Genomic DNA, 15,169 nt, shown 5'->3' with positions numbered 1-15,169 from the left:
CTCTCTCCCTCTCTGTTCTACTCTCTCCCTCTCTGTTCCTCTCTCTCTCTCTCTCTCTCTCTGTTCCTCTCTCTCCCTCTCTGTTCCTCTCTCTCTCTCTCTCTCTCTCTCTTTTCCCCTCCCTCTCTCTCTGTTCCTCTCTCTCTCTCTCTCTGTTCTACTCTCTCCCTCTCTGTTCCTCTCTCTCTCAGTTCCTCTCTCTCTCTCCCTCTCTTTTCCCCTCCCTCTCTCTCTGTTCCTCTCTCTCTCTCTCTCTGTTCTACTCTCTCCCTCTCTGTTCCTCTCTCTCTCTGTTCCTCTCTCTCGCTCCCTCTCTGTTCCTCTCTCTCTCTCTCTCTCTCTGTTCCTCTCTCTCCCTCTCTGTTCCTCTCTCTCTCAGTTCCTCTCTCTCTCTCCCTCTCTGTTCCTCTCTCTCTCTCTCTCTGTTCCTCTCTCTCGCTCCCTCTCTGTTCCTCTCTCTCTCCCTCTCTGTTCCTCTCTCTCTCTCTCTCTCTCTCTGTTCCTCTCTCTCCCTCTCTGTTCTACTCTCTCCCTCTCTGTTCCTCTCTCTCTCTCTCTCTCTCTCTGTTCCTCTCTCTCCCTCTCTGTTCTACTCTCTCCCTCTCTGTTCCTCTCTCTCTCTCTCTCTCTGTTCCTCTCTCTCTCTGTTCCTCTCTCTCTCTCTGTTCTACTCTCTCCCTCTCTGTTCCTCTCTCTCTCTCTCTCTGTTCTACTCTCTCCCTCTCTGTTCCTCTCTCTCTCTCTCTCTCTGTTCCTCCCTCTCTCTCTGTTCCTCTCTCTCTCCCTCTCTGTTCCTCTCTCTCTCTCTGTTCCTCTCTCTCTCTCTCTCTCTCTCTCTCTCTCTCTTTTCCCCTCCCTCTCTCTCTGTTCCTCTCTCTCTCTCTCTCTGTTCTACTCTCTCCCTCTCTGTTCCTCTCTCTCTCAGTTCCTCTCTCTCTCTCCCTCTCTGTTCCCCTCTCTCTCTCTGTTCCTCTCTCTCGCTCCCTCTCTGTTCCTCTCTCTCTCTCTCTCTGTTCCTCTCTCTCCCTCTCTGTTCCTCTCTCTCTCAGTTCCTCTCTCTCTCTCCCTCTCTGTTCCTCTCTCTCTCTCTCTCTGTTCCTCTCTCTCGCTCCCTCTCTGTTCCTCTCTCTCTCTCTCTCTGTTCCTCTCTCTCTCTGTTCCTCTCTCTCTCTCCCTCTCTGTTCCTCTCTCTCTCTCTCTGTTCCTCTCTCCCTCTCTGTTCCTCTCTCTCTCTCCCTCTCTGTTCCTCTCTCTCTCTCTCTCTGTTCCTCTCTCTCGCTCCCTCTCTGTTCCTCTCTCTCTCTCTCTCTGTTCCTCTCTCCCTCTCTGTTCCTCTCTCTCTCAGTTCCTCTCTCTCTCTCCCTCTCTGTTCCTCTCTCTCTCTCTCTCTCTCTGTTCCTCTCTCCCTCTCTGTTCCTCTCTCTCTCAGTTCCTCTCTCTCTCTCTCTCTCTGTTCCTCTCTCTCCCTCTCTGTTCCTCTCTCTCTCTGTTCCTCTCTCTCGCTCCCTCTCTGTTCCTCTCTCTCTCTCTCTCTGTTCCTCTCTCTCCCTCTCTGTTCCTCTCTCTCTCAGTTCCTCTCTCTCTCTCCCTCTCTGTTCCCCTCTCTCTCTCTGTTCCTCTCTCTCGCTCCCTCTCTGTTCCTCTCTCTCTCTCTCTCTGTTCCTCTCTCTCCCTCTCTGTTCCTCTCTCTCTCAGTTCCTCTCTCTCTCTCCCTCTCTGTTCCCCTCTCTCTCTCTGTTCCTCTCTCTCTCTCCCTCTCTGTTCCTCTCTCTCTCAGTTCCTCTCTCTCTCTCCCTCTCTGTTCCTCTCTCTCTCTCTCTCTGTTCCTCTCTCTCGCTCCCTCTCTGTTCCTCTCTCTCTCTCTCTCTGTTCCTCTCTCTCCCTCTCTGTTCCTCTCTCTCTCTGTTCCTCTCTCTCTCTCTCTCTCTGTTCCTCTCTCCCTCTCTGTTCCTCTCTCTCTCAGTTCCTCTCTCTCTCTCCCTCTCTGTTCCTCTCTCTCTCTCTCTCTCTCTGTTCCCCTCTCTCTCTGTTCCTCTCTCTCCCTCTCTGTTCCTCTCTCTCTCTGTTCCTCTCTCTCGCTCCCTCTCTGTTCCTCTCTCTCTCTCTCTCTCTCTCTGTTCCTCTCTCTCTCTGTTCTACTCTCTCCCTCTCTGTTCCTCTCTCTCTCTCTCTCTCTCTCTCTCTCTCTGTTCCCCTCCCTCTCTCTCTGTTCCTCTCTCTCTCTGTTCCTCTCTCTCTCTCTCTGTTCCTCTCTCTCTCTCTCTCTCTCTGTTCCTCTCTCTCTCTCTCTGTTCCTCTCTCTCTCTCTCTCTCTCTGTTCCCCTCCCTCTCTCTCTGTTCCTCTCTCTCTCTGTTCCTCTCTCTCTCTCTCTGTTCCTCTCTCTCTCTCTCTCTCTCTGTTCCTCTCTCTCCCTCTCTGTTCCTCTCTCTCTCTGTTCCTCTCTCTCTCTCCCTCTCTGTTCCTCTCTCTCTCTCTCTGTTCCTCTCTCTCGCTCCCTCTCTGTTCCTCTCTCTCTCTCTCTCTGTTCCTCTCTCTCCCTCTCTGTTCCTCTCTCTCTCTGTTCCTCTCTCTCTCTCTCTCTCTGTTCCTCTCTCTCCCTCTCTGTTCCTCTCTCTCTCAGTTCCTCTCTCTCTCTCCCTCTCTGTTCCTCTCTCTCTCTCTCTCTCTCTGTTCCCCTCTCTCTCTGTTCCTCTCTCTCCCTCTCTGTTCCTCACTCTCTCTGTTCCTCTCTCTCGCTCCCTCTCTGTTCCTCTCTCTCTCTCTCTCTCTCTCTCTCTGTTCCCCTCCCTCTCTCTCTGTTCCTCTCTCTCTCTGTTCCTCTCTCTCTCTCTCTGTTCCTCTCTCTCTCTCTCTCTCTCTGTTCCTCTCTCTCTCCCTCTCTGTTCTACTCTCTCTCTCTCTCTCTCTGTTCCCCTCCCTCTCTCTCTGTTCCTCTCTCTCTCTCTCTGTTCCTCTCTCTCTCTCTCTGTTCTACTCTCTCCCTCTCTGTTCCTCTCTCTCTCTCTCTCTCTGTTCCTCTCTCTCTCTCTCTGTTCCTCTCTCTCTCTCTCTCTCTCTGTTCCTCTCTCTCCCTCTCTGTTCCTCTCTCTCTCTGTTCCTCTCTCTCTCTCTCTCTCTGTTCCTCTCTCCCTCTCTGTTCCTCTCTCTCTCTGTTCCTCTCTCCCTCTCTGTTCCTCTCTCTCTCTCTCTCTCTCTGTTCCCCTCTCTCTCTGTTCCTCTCTCTCCCTCTCTGTTCCTCTCTCTCTCTGTTCCTCTCTCTCGCTCCCTCTCTGTTCCTCTCTCTCTCTCTCTCTGTTCCTCTCGCTCCCTCTCTGTTCCTCTCTCTCTCTCTCTCTGTTCCTCTCTCTCTCTGTTCTACTCTCTCCCTCTCTGTTCCTCTCTCTCTCTCTCTCTCTCTCTCTGTTCCCCTCCCTCTCTCTCTTTCCTCTCTCTCTCTGTTCCTCTCTCTCTCTCTCTGTTCCTCTCTCTCTCTCTCTCTCTCTGTTCCTCTCTCTCCCTCTCTGTTCCTCTCTCTCTCAGTTCCTCTCTCTCTCTCCCTCTCTGTTCCTCTCTCTCTCTCTCTCTGTTCCTCTCTCTCGCTCCCTCTCTGTTCCTCTCTCTCTCTCTCTCTGTTCCTCTCTCTCCCTCTCTGTTCCTCTCTCTCTCTGTTCCTCTCTCTCTCTCTCTCTCTGTTCCTCTCTCCCTCTCAGTTCCTCTCTCTCTCTCCCTCTCTGTTCCTCTCTCTCTCAGTTCCTCTCTCTCTCTCCCTCTCTGTTCCTCTCTCTCTCTCTCTCTGTTCCTCTCTCTTGCTCCCTCTCTGTTCCTCTCTCTCTCTCTCTCTGTTCCTCTCTCTCCCTCTCTGTTCCTCTCCCTCTCTGTTCCTCTCTCTCTCAGTTCCTCTCTCTCTCTCCCTCTCTGTTCCTCTCTCTCTCTCTCTCTCTCTGTTCCCCTCTCTCTCTGTTCCTCTCTCTCCCTCTCTGTTCCTCTCTCTCTCTGTTCCTCTCTCTCTCTCTCTGTTCCTCTCTCTCTCTCTCTCTCTCTGTTCCTCTCTCTCCCTCTCTGTTCCTCTCTCTCTCTGTTCCTCTCTCTCTCTCCCTCTCTGTTCCTCTCTCTCTCTCTCTGTTCCTCTCTCTCGCTCCCTCTCTGTTCCTCTCTCTCTCTCTCTCTGTTCCTCTCTCTCCCTCTCTGTTCCTCTCTCTCTCTGTTCCTCTCTCTCTCTCTCTCTCTGTTCCTCTCTCCCTCTCTGTTCCTCTCTCTCTCAGTTCCTCTCTCTCTCTCCCTCTCTGTTCCTCTCTCTCTCTCTCTCTCTCTGTTCCCCTCTCTCTCTGTTCCTCTCTCTCCCTCTCTGTTCCTCTCTCTCTCTGTTCCTCTCTCTCGCTCCCTCTCTTTTCCTCTCTCTCTCTCTCTCTGTTCCTCTCGCTCCCTCTCTGTTCCTCTCTCTCTCTCTCTCTCTCTCTCTCTGTTCCCCTCCCTCTCTCTCTGTTCCTCTCTCTCTCTGTTCCTCTCTCTCTCTCTCTGTTCCTCTCTCTCTCTCTCTCTCTCTGTTCCTCTCTCTCTCCCTCTCTGTTCTACTCTCTCTCTCTCTCTCTCTGTTCCCCTCCCTCTCTCTCTGTTCCTCTCTCTCTCTCTCTGTTCCTCTCTCTCTCTCTCTGTTCTACTCTCTCCCTCTCTGTTCCTCTCTCTCTCTCTCTCTCTGTTCCTCTCTCTCTCTCTCTGTTCCTCTCTCTCTCTCTCTCTCTCTGTTCCTCTCTCTCCCTCTCTGTTCCTCTCTCTCTCTGTTCCTCTCTCTCTCTCTCTCTCTGTTCCTCTCTCCCTCTCTGTTCCTCTCTCTCTCTGTTCCTCTCTCCCTCTCTGTTCCTCTCTCTCTCTCTCTCTCTCTGTTCCCCTCTCTCTCTGTTCCTCTCTCTCCCTCTCTGTTCCTCTCTCTCTCTGTTCCTCTCTCTCGCTCCCTCTCTGTTCCTCTCTCTCTCTCTCTCTGTTCCTCTCGCTCCCTCTCTGTTCCTCTCTCTCTCTGTTCCTCTCTCTCTCTCTCTCTCTGTTCCTCTCTCTCTCTGTTCTACTCTCTCCCTCTCTGTTCCTCTCTCTCTCTCTCTCTCTCTCTCTGTTCCCCTCCCTCTCTCTCTTTCCTCTCTCTCTCTGTTCCTCTCTCTCTCTCTCTGTTCCTCTCTCTCTCTCTCTCTCTCTGTTCCTCTCTCTCCCTCTCTGTTCCTCTCTCTCTCAGTTCCTCTCTCTCTCTCCCTCTCTGTTCCTCTCTCTCTCTCTCTCTGTTCCTCTCTCTCGCTCCCTCTCTGTTCCTCTCTCTCTCTCTCTCTGTTCCTCTCTCTCCCTCTCTGTTCCTCTCTCTCTCTGTTCCTCTCTCTCTCTCTCTCTCTGTTCCTCTCTCCCTCTCAGTTCCTCTCTCTCTCTCCCTCTCTGTTCCTCTCTCTCTCAGTTCCTCTCTCTCTCTCCCTCTCTGTTCCTCTCTCTCTCTCTCTCTGTTCCTCTCTCTCGCTCCCTCTCTGTTCCTCTCTCTCTCTCTCTCTGTTCCTCTCTCTCCCTCTCTGTTCCTCTCCCTCTCTGTTCCTCTCTCTCTCAGTTCCTCTCTCTCTCTCCCTCTCTGTTCCTCTCTCTCTCTCTCTCTCTCTGTTCCCCTCTCTCTCTGTTCCTCTCTCTCCCTCTCTGTTCCTCTCTCTCTCTGTTCCTCTCTCTCGCTCCCTCTCTGTTCCTCTCTCTCTCTCTCTCTGTTCCTCTCGCTCCCTCTCTGTTCCTCTCTCTCTCTCTCTCTGTTCCTCTCGCTCCCTCTCTGTTCCTCTCTCTCTCTCTCTCTCTCTCTCTCTCTGTTCCCCTCCCTCTCTCTCTGTTCCTCTCTCTCTCTGTTCCTCTCTCTCTCTCTCTGTTCCTCTCTCTCTCTCTCTCTCTCTGTTCCTCTCTCTCTCCCTCTCTGTTCTACTCTCTCTCCCTCTCTCTCTGTTCCTCTCTCTCTCTCTCTGTTCCTCTCTCTCTCTCTCTGTTCTACTCTCTCCCTCTCTGTTCCTCTCTCTCTCTCTCTCTCTGTTCCTCTCTCTCTCTCTGTTCCTCTCTCTCTCTCTCTCTCTGTTCTACTCTCTCCCTCTCTGTTCCTCTCTCTCTCTCTCTCTCTCTCTGTTCCTCTCTCTCCCTCTCTGTTCTACTCTCTCCCTCTCTGTTCCTCTCTCTCTCTCTCTCTCTGTTCCTCTCTCTCTCTGTTCCTCTCTCTCTCTCTCTCTGTTCTACTCTCTCCCTCTCTGTTCCTCTCTCTCTCTCTCTCTCTGTTCCTCCCTCTCTCTCTGTTCCTCTCTCTCTCCCTCTCTGTTCCTCTCTCTCTCTCTGTTCCTCTCTCTCTCTCTCTCTCTCTCTCCCTCTCTTTTCCCCTCCCTCTCTCTCTGTTCCTCTCTCTCTCTCTCTCTGTTCTACTCTCTCCCTCTCTGTTCCTCTCTCTCTCTCTCAGTTCCTCTCTCTCTCTCCCTCTCTGTTCCCCTCTCTCTCTCTGTTCCTCTCTCTCGCTCCCTCTCTGTTCCTCTCTCTCTCCCTCTCTGTTCCTCTCTCTCTCTCTCTCTGTTCCTCTCTCTCGCTCTCTCTCTGTTCCTCTCTCTCTCTCTCTCTGTTCCTCTCTCTCGCTCCCTCTCTGTTCCTCTCTCTCTCTCTCTCTGTTCCTCTCTCTCCCTCTCTGTTCCTCTCTCTCTCAGTTCCTCTCTCTCTCTCCCTCTCTGTTCCTCTCTCTCTCTCTCTCTGTTCCTCTCTCTCGCTCTCTCTCTGTTCCTCTCTCTCTCTCTCTCTGTTCCTCTCTCTCGCTCCCTCTCTGTTCCTCTCTCTCTCTCTCTCTGTTCCTCTCTCTCCCTCTCTGTTCCTCTCTCTCTCAGTTCCTCTCTCTCTCTCCCTCTCTGTTCCTCTCTCTCTCAGTTCCTCTCTCTCTCTCCCTCTCTGTTCCTCTCTCTCTCTCTCTGTTCCTCTCTCTCTCTCTCTCTCTCTGTTCCTCTCTCTCGCTCTCTCTCTGTTCCTCTCTCTCTCTCTCTCTGTTCCTCTCTCTCGCTCTCTCTCTGTTCCTCTCTCTCCCTCTCTGTTCCTCTCTCTCTCAGTTCCTCTCTCTCTCTCCCTCTCTGTTCCCCTCTCTCTCTCTGTTCCTCTCTCTCTCTCTCTCTCTCTGTTCCTCTCTCTCTCTGTTCCTCTCTCTCTCTCTCTCTCTGTTCCTCTCTCTCTCTCTCTCTCTCTGTTCCTCTCTCTCTCTCTCTGTTCCTCTCTCTCTCTCTCTCTCTCTGTTCTACTCTCTCCCTCTCTGTTCCTCTCTCTCTCTCTCTCTCTCTCTCTCTCTGTTCCTCTCTCCCTCTCTGTTCCTCTCTCTCTCTCTGTTCCTCTCTCTCTCTCTGTTCCTCTCTCCCTCTCTGTTCCTCTCTCTCCCTCTCTGTTCCTCTCTCTCTCTCTCTCTCTCTGTTCCTCTCTCTCTCTCTCTGTTCCTCTCTCTCTCTCTCTCTCTCTGTTCTACTCTCTCCCTCTCTGTTCCTCTCTCTCTCTCTCTCTCTCTCTCTCTCTCTGTTCCTCTCTCCCTCTCTGTTCCTCTCTCTCTCTCTGTTCCTCTCTCTCTCTCTGTTCCTCTCTCCCTCTCTGTTCCTCTCTCTCTCTCTGTTCCTCTCTCTCTCTCTGTTCCTCTCTCTCTCTCTCTCTGTTCCTCTCTCTCTCTCTCTCTGTTCCTCTCTCTCCCTCTCTGTTCCTCTCTCTCTCTCTGTTCCTCTCTCTCTCTCTGTTCCTCTCTCTCTCTCTGTTCCTCTCTCTCCCTCTCTGTTCCTCTCTCTCCCTCTCTGTTCCTCTCTCTCTCTCTCTGTTCCTCTCTCTCTCTCTCTCTCTCTCTCTGTTCCTCTCTCTCCCTCTCTGTTCCTCTCTCTCCCTCTCTGTTCTACTCTCTCCCTCTCTTTTCCTCTTTCTACATCAAATCAGACTAAATGTTTATTTTTTTAGATTGATAAATATAAAAAACATATTTGTTAACTTTCAGAGTAAAGAGAGAAACTATCTGTATTTCTTAATTGCAAAATGCCCCAAATTGTATTCAAACTGAGCCACACTTATGGAGCTCCACGATTCTTTTCCTGGTGTTTTGGTTGACATCTCTTGATGTTCCCATGTCACAGAAACAGGCTCTGTGTTTTGCCTTATATGCATCCACAGCTGTGCCACCGATTTACTCACATGGACTCTACTAACCTATCAGAAGCTTCTTCAGCTCAGAATGGAATCGTCTGGAGTTTCTTATTAATTAACAATAAACTTAGTGTACATGTGCTCCTACATTTGATGAAAGTGATAAAAAAAAATAGAAGCTCTGTCTCTCTTTATTCTGACATTTAACTAATTCAAAAGATATTTCAATATTTATTTATCCAAAACAAAACAAGTTTACTCTAAATTGATGTTGTACAGTAAAAAAATGTCCATAAAGTGTATGTAAATATCTGGTTTCAACTGTGAATATCCTGCTGTGTATTGAAATTCCTCTTGTTTTGCATAGAAATATACTGAACAACATACAAAGCATAATATATAAAATAACAACTGTTTTTTCTTTGAAAGAAGCCCCTTATGTCCATTCTTGTATATCAGTGCATTACTGAAACCGATTTATTTAGCCGTGGAGGGAAACAACTGAAAATATGAAATAAACACATGTAAGCTAAGACTCTCTAAAGAAACAGCATTGTTGTTGTTCGGGTTTTCATTTCACCATTTGTTGATTCACTCAAATAACAAGTAACATAATATGGGTCAAGTGATCAGTTTGACATCATCAGTCGCTTAGTGCCTGAGCTCGGATCATACCAATATCAGGGGGGATTTACGCACAGTCGTAAATCCCCACAGTGTTCACTATGTGCTTCGAATATTGTGCGTAGGTTTTGTTTTATACAGTTGTCAGTCAGGCAACTATGAAAAAATTACACTCCAAAAGACCCCGGGCTTCTGAAAAAACAACCAGGGCTCAAGCCCAGTAAGCCACCCCCTGCTCTGCCACTGATCTGAGCTCTCCTCCCTCTTCTGGACATTCCTAGGAACAGCAGAGATACTGTGGATACTGTTAGAGGACCCGAGCTTGAAGGATAAAGACCGCCCACAGAGGTGAGAGGGGATTTATTTATTTATTTATTTATTTTAAGAAGGCTCTGTCATCACAAGAGTTCAGACTGTGGGATGCATAACATTAGTTTTGAATTGGACCTCCTGGTTCTTTGTTCAGCTTTAATTTACAAGGTTTTAGAAAGAACACTATCAGAAATTGATTTAGAAGTAGCTTTTCCACTCAGTATGTAATAGTCACAATGGTGTGGTGTCTCTTTAATGTAACATAAGTCAAGGGTTTATGATGTCATTAGTGTGCGCCACTGCCCTCTCTGTGATTTATGGGAGCAACAGGCTTGCACACATCCTCCAACCACACACCCATATTTTGTTGTCAAACTCCATTGCAGTTTATTTCACACCTCAAACATTTAGTAAACAATTAAGCAAATAAAAGTAAACTGCAATAAATTACAGGTAGTAATAAAATAAACTACTAACTCTTTTTACGCTACGTCCACATCTACACGGGTATTTTTGAAAACGCAGCTGTTTCGTCCACACGTAAACGGTGTTTCGAATCACCGAAAACTGAGATTTTTTAAAACTCCTCTTTTACATTTATGTTTACAACATCAAAGGTATGTGCCTTTTTTCACGTCACGCTGTGCACCACGTTATTGTTTACATGAGATGAATTGCAGAATAGCAGATAGAGACGAAATACTGTTAATCTGACTGTCTGCAGGTTTTACACGCTTACATACACACGAAGTTACTGTCCCTCCATTTAGAAAGACAGAGGCGTCATGGTGTAGTTGTCCCCCCCCCCCCCGCTGTAACTTTACTGTATAAAGAGCTAACATCTCCAAAATGTCAGGAGCAGTTAGTCATTACAAGAAGTGTTTGTGAACTAAAAATCAAGAACGTGGGATCCTGTTTGTCCGTGATTTGAACAGCCCAGCACGTGCTGCTGATGCAGAGGAAACTAATCCTGCAGGGAGACCTACCTCGGCACTCGTGCAGGTGAAGCCAAAGGGCAGATTTGCTTCACCATATTTTCTAGTCTTTGGCTTAGAATGAAGTTGGTTTGGAAACATATTCAGCGATGCTTCATCTCCTGCTTTGCGTTTGTGTGGGCGCCCCGTCAAAAACCTGTCCATGTTAGCAGTGTCCAAGCATTTTTTTTCTTTTCATACCCCCCCGCCCACACCCACCCACCCACCCACCCACACACACACACACACACACACACACACACACACACACACACACACACTGCAATGGCTGGGCCTCACACTTTGGGAACCTCTGGTATAACCAGTGACAGCAGTATCTCAGAGGATACTGCTCCATTGACGAGCCATTACTTCACAAAGAGGTACTTCCTTTTATGACATGTAGGTTGTTGAATATAGTACAGGTGTTCCTCTGCATCTTTAACAAGTCTGCCAAGTGGGGTTATTCAAAATAAGACCCAGCTTCAATACCACATGATCATTTTTTTACATTGAATTCACACTGTGCAGTGGCATTTTTGTCGAGCTCCTGCCCTGTTTTATTCATCAATTAACATTCAATAAACTCACAGACAAGGTAAAAGTTATGAACACATTTTGTTTTATTTTCTTTAAACTTGTGCATCAACTTCAAAGGGTAAACTGTGTGCACTGCATCTTGTTTTTATAACAGGTTCAAAATTATTTAGTTGTCTTTATAATTCTTCTAAATACATCTTTTCCTTTTTAAAACCATTTACACAGCTCAGCACTGGATTCTAGCAATCTATAATTAATCAGGGGTGAAGAATAAAAGAATCATCAATAATCTTCCTTTTTAGCCAACATTTTAATTTGCTCTTACCAACTACCATTCTTCTTCTGTGTGAAGTAAAAATATCTTTCTTTAAATATGATTCCTTTACATGATAAAAATAGTTTCTTTTTTTCTGCTTCTCCAAAATAATACAGTGTCACTGAAGCTTTACCATACTGCTCTGTGTCTCTGTTGGAGAGCATAATAATAATTAGTGCGAATCTGTTCCGTTGAGGATGGGTGCATGATGGGCTCTCAGGGGTCTAGATGTGTGTGTGTTTTGTGTTGGTTCTTTTCTAGTGTACAAAGCCTCCTGAACTACCAGCCGGGAGCTTCACCCCTTGGCCGTGGATGACACTCGTCTTAGTGTGGTTTGTGTTGGTAAAAATCATTACAAAATTTTGATACTTGTCATACAAAAACACTTTTTTCATAGAAATTGCATTTGCACAAGTAACTGTGGAGATTTGCTGTGAAAGGAAGAAAGCCACAAAAGTACAAAGTTAAAATGGAGGCCATGCCACTGACCAGTAAAATAAAATAAGAATAAAGTAAATAACACAAAAAACAAACAAACAAAAATGCAAAAAGTGTGTGTCCCCATACAGTGTTGAAATGAAGTGTGTTCACTGCAGCAATGAAAAATCAGTCCAAAGAGATATAAATAAAGATCTTTATAAAATAATAATTAATAAATAAAAACAATAAATATCTTGAATAAATAGAATTTATGTGTGGTGTGACTGCTGTGGATTTAGACTTGATGAGCCGTGCCTACACCTACCAGGGTTTCTTTTTATTGATGTTAGAGGTGTTTTCAGACAGTGAGTGGATGCCTCCAATGAAAACACGGCAGGTTCCACTCTAGTGGGAGCACACCACTGTGTGCTGTGTGACCATGGAAATTACAACCAAGCAAAAAAGAAAATATACAGGACAATATTTTACAGATACTGGGTCATCTAAATGAAACACCTCTACACCAGTAGAGAATAGACATCAAACTGAAAGTACATGGTTTGTCATTCTTACTAGCCAAACTTACTAGAATATTATTATTATTATTATTATTATTATTATTATTTATTATTATTATGTTATACGGCTAATCACCTTTAGCCACAATTCAAGAAAAAAACGACACTTGTTTAGAACAGCAGCCTATGGTTTAAAGGCTGGTCGAATCAAAGGGAGCATGGGATGTTGGAAAACAAGTTACTCCACCTTCATAGAGTAGTTTCTGGAAAGGGACATAGAAAGCGCACTATACTGTATAACCTCTACTTCTGCAATTTCTCCATATAGTTTCTAAAAGTCACCTCCACCAGCAGATTAGAAAACAAAAGTGCTAGTACTCTGAAAAATAAATACATGATATCGCTTATTGCCTGATAGATGATATACAATAAAACCATTTTTTGTGTCAGTCGGTATTGTGACTAAGGAATGCCTCTGTGTACATTGTAATCTCGTCATGCTCTTGTCGGTTTGGGTTTCATTTAGCCTGTCAAATCTTATTCTACAAACTTAGTTCCTTGTTCACCTAGTTAACATCTCTATACTGGCTAACAATCTGTTATTGGTGTTGTTTAACCAGCCCATTTTGAGCTCTGTGGTGAAAGACTAAATAAGTAGCAGCTAAAGATGATAGGACCAGTTTTTTAAAGGATTCTTCTGTCCCCCTTCAGGTTAATTTCCAGACTCTTCTCAACATCTGGGTTTTGGAAGTCTGGACAAGCTGATAGTTTTCCGTCTTTCTGCCTTGCCAAGTTGGTAAGTGTAATGAGGTAACACGCTGAAATTTCACCCAGAATCAAGTTATTTCCACAGGAAATATTGTAGAATCTCTTATCCCTAGCTAATTATAAACAAACAAGAACAATATGTCGTCAATATATTGCAAAGCACTTCTGCTCTATCTTCAGAGTAATACAACTGCCAAATTTGCCCCCCGAGCAACACCCCTACCATTTACCCGCAACCTTTTTCCCAATGTCTCTGCACTCCGTCTCACTACCAGAAAAACGGTAAGAGATGGACTGAGATTCCCATTTTAGGCCATGGTCTCTTTGCCTGGCAGTCTGCGGTCGTTGAAGGTGTGCATGTTGATAACCTCTTCTGTTTTCACCATTATGGGTCGCTGGGGCTTGTGTTTGAGTCGGCGCTGGCACTTGAGGGAGACTCGCAGTTCTTCCACCATGGCACTGCAGAAAGACCTCTGCAAAAGAAGGAAAGAGAAAAAAGAAAGCAAAATGGGTTTCAGGGCACTTGCCTTATCCAAATGTAATGGTTAAAAGAACAAGGCTGTTTTCCCTGTGGGCAACCTCTTTTGTAGCCTTGTCCAATCACCAGACACCATCTCATCCCAAAGTTGTCATAAATGGTAAATGGTCTGTATTACTTAGTCCCTAAGGGCCCCAAAGCGCCTTACAATACATTCAGTCATCCACCTATTCGCACACACAGGTGACGGCAAGCTGCATTGTAGTCACAGCTGACACTGGCGCCACCGGGCCCTCTGACCACCACCAGTAGGTAACAGGTGAAGTGTCTTGCCCAAGGACACAACGACCAAGACTGTCCGAGTCGGGACTCAAACCAGCAACCTTCCGATTACAAGATGAACTGCCAACTCTTGAGCCACGATCGCCCCAAGGGTAAAATATATAGTGCAGAAGGCCTACAACATAAGGTATGCATGTTGGGACCAAGGAAAAAATTGGAATGGAAAGGTGCAGGTACAATGGCATTTTTGGTAATGGAATTACTCAATACTCTGTCAGAGTACATTTGTTTAAAGATTTGAAGCTGTTGCAGCATATTCAAGGCTTTTTATGCATGGTGATAGATGCCGAAAAAAATTCAGCTTCTAATCTAAAAATAAACCAAATACATCACTGAAAAAGCATCTTCAGTCATAGATTGCATGTATGATTTAAGGTCTGTGATTTTTTATGTTGATTATATTTTTCTTTAATCTTTATATTTCCCACTCGCCCTATGGTTGGTCTCTGTTCTTCAAGTTTAGGTCCTCTACCACAGTACTTGGAACTGTGTTCTGGACAGAGAATTGGAATGGCCACAAATAATCATATGCTTAGTGAATATCTCAGGAAGCATAAACCAAAGAAGCAAGAGGAGCAAGAAGAGGAACCATCACAGAAGGACAGACCCCGCCAGGTAAGTACCACCGACAGATAAAAGAACTGGCTGACATAGACAAATCCTAGTCCAGTGGCTGGACAAAGAGCTGGACTGAAAGACAGCACAGAAGCGCTAATGATGGCAGCACAGGAGCAAACCCTAAGCACAAGATCCATAGAGGCTGGGGTCTACCACACCACAAACTTTCCTTTTTGCTAAAGCATATAGTTAGGGCTGGACCAGGTGACCCTGAATCCTCCCTTAGTTATGCTGCAATAGACGTAGGCTGCCGGGGATTCCCATGATGCATTGGGTTTTTCCTTTCCAGTCACCTTTCTCACTCATTATGTGTTAATAGACCTCTCTGCATTGACTCGTACCTGTTATTAATCTCTGTCTCTCTTCCACAGCATGTCTTTATCCTGTCTTCCTTCTCTCACCCCAACAGGTCGCAGCAGATGGCCCCGCCCCTCCCTGAGCCTGGTTCTGCCGGAGGTTTCTTCCTGTTAAAAGGGAGTTTTTCCTTCCCACTGTCGCCAAAGTGCTTGCTCATAGGGGCTCATATGATTGTTGGGTTGTTCTCTGTATCTATTATTGTAGGATCTACTGCACAATATAAAGCACCTTGAGGCGACTGTTGTTGTGTTTTGGCGCTGTGTAAATAAAATTGAATTGAATTGAATTGAATTGAATAAAGTCATCCCCACTCTCATTTGCCTTAACCAGACTGGTATTATTAAATGTAGACATTGTTGCACTAATACCCACAAGCTTTTCAATTTAATGCAGCTATCATTTATCAACAAATCTAACACCTTAATTTTACCATTAGGTACAGAAAAAGTATTTTAAAGATTTCACTGGAAATTTCTCATGTTTCTCACACTTCATAAATTTGGGTTTGGAAAATCCTTTTTTACTGTATTAAGGTACTCTATTCTACACCAACAGCCACAGTCACCACCAATGGGCTGATTTCATCAAGCTTCATATCCTCTTTATCCATATCTCTGCATTGTTCGTTGACCACTAGCAGCTGCACTAAGACAGAATGAAAAGATCAGAGGCAATCGGACAAATACATGAAACATGAACATGAAACGATTCTTTATTCATGAACATCATGTCCACATATTGTGATTACTGCTACTAGAATTGACATTGACTCGGATGAATTTATCCTCAGCA

The 15,169-nt window shown here is 46.1% G+C and overlaps 1 protein-coding gene and 1 long non-coding RNA gene across 2 annotated transcripts in view; one reads left to right on the top strand and one right to left on the bottom strand.

The window, feature by feature from the left end:
- Positions 1-15,169, top strand: part of LOC146658379 (uncharacterized) — a 231,591-nt gene that overhangs the window by 44,381 nt on the left and 172,041 nt on the right. The window lies entirely within an intron of this gene.
- grik2 (glutamate receptor, ionotropic, kainate 2) overlaps positions 10,825-15,169 on the bottom strand; it is a 350,655-nt gene continuing 346,310 nt past the window's right edge. The window contains exon 17 of the mRNA XM_085421989.1: positions 10,825-13,055. Within this exon, the coding sequence (XP_085278115.1) occupies positions 12,891-13,055 (165 nt within the window). The 3' untranslated portion in view covers positions 10,825-12,890. The remainder of the gene's footprint in view (positions 13,056-15,169) is intronic.

This window comes from Rhamphochromis longiceps, linkage group LG11 (assembly GCF_057381845.1).
Source record: "Rhamphochromis longiceps isolate RC_006_pf linkage group LG11, R_longiceps_female_GT1.1, whole genome shotgun sequence".
In the NCBI taxonomy this organism is placed as follows: domain Eukaryota; kingdom Metazoa; phylum Chordata; class Actinopteri; order Cichliformes; family Cichlidae; genus Rhamphochromis; species Rhamphochromis longiceps.
Note: the sequence above shows the minus strand (reverse complement) of the source record. Positions and strands in the feature narration are given on the sequence as shown.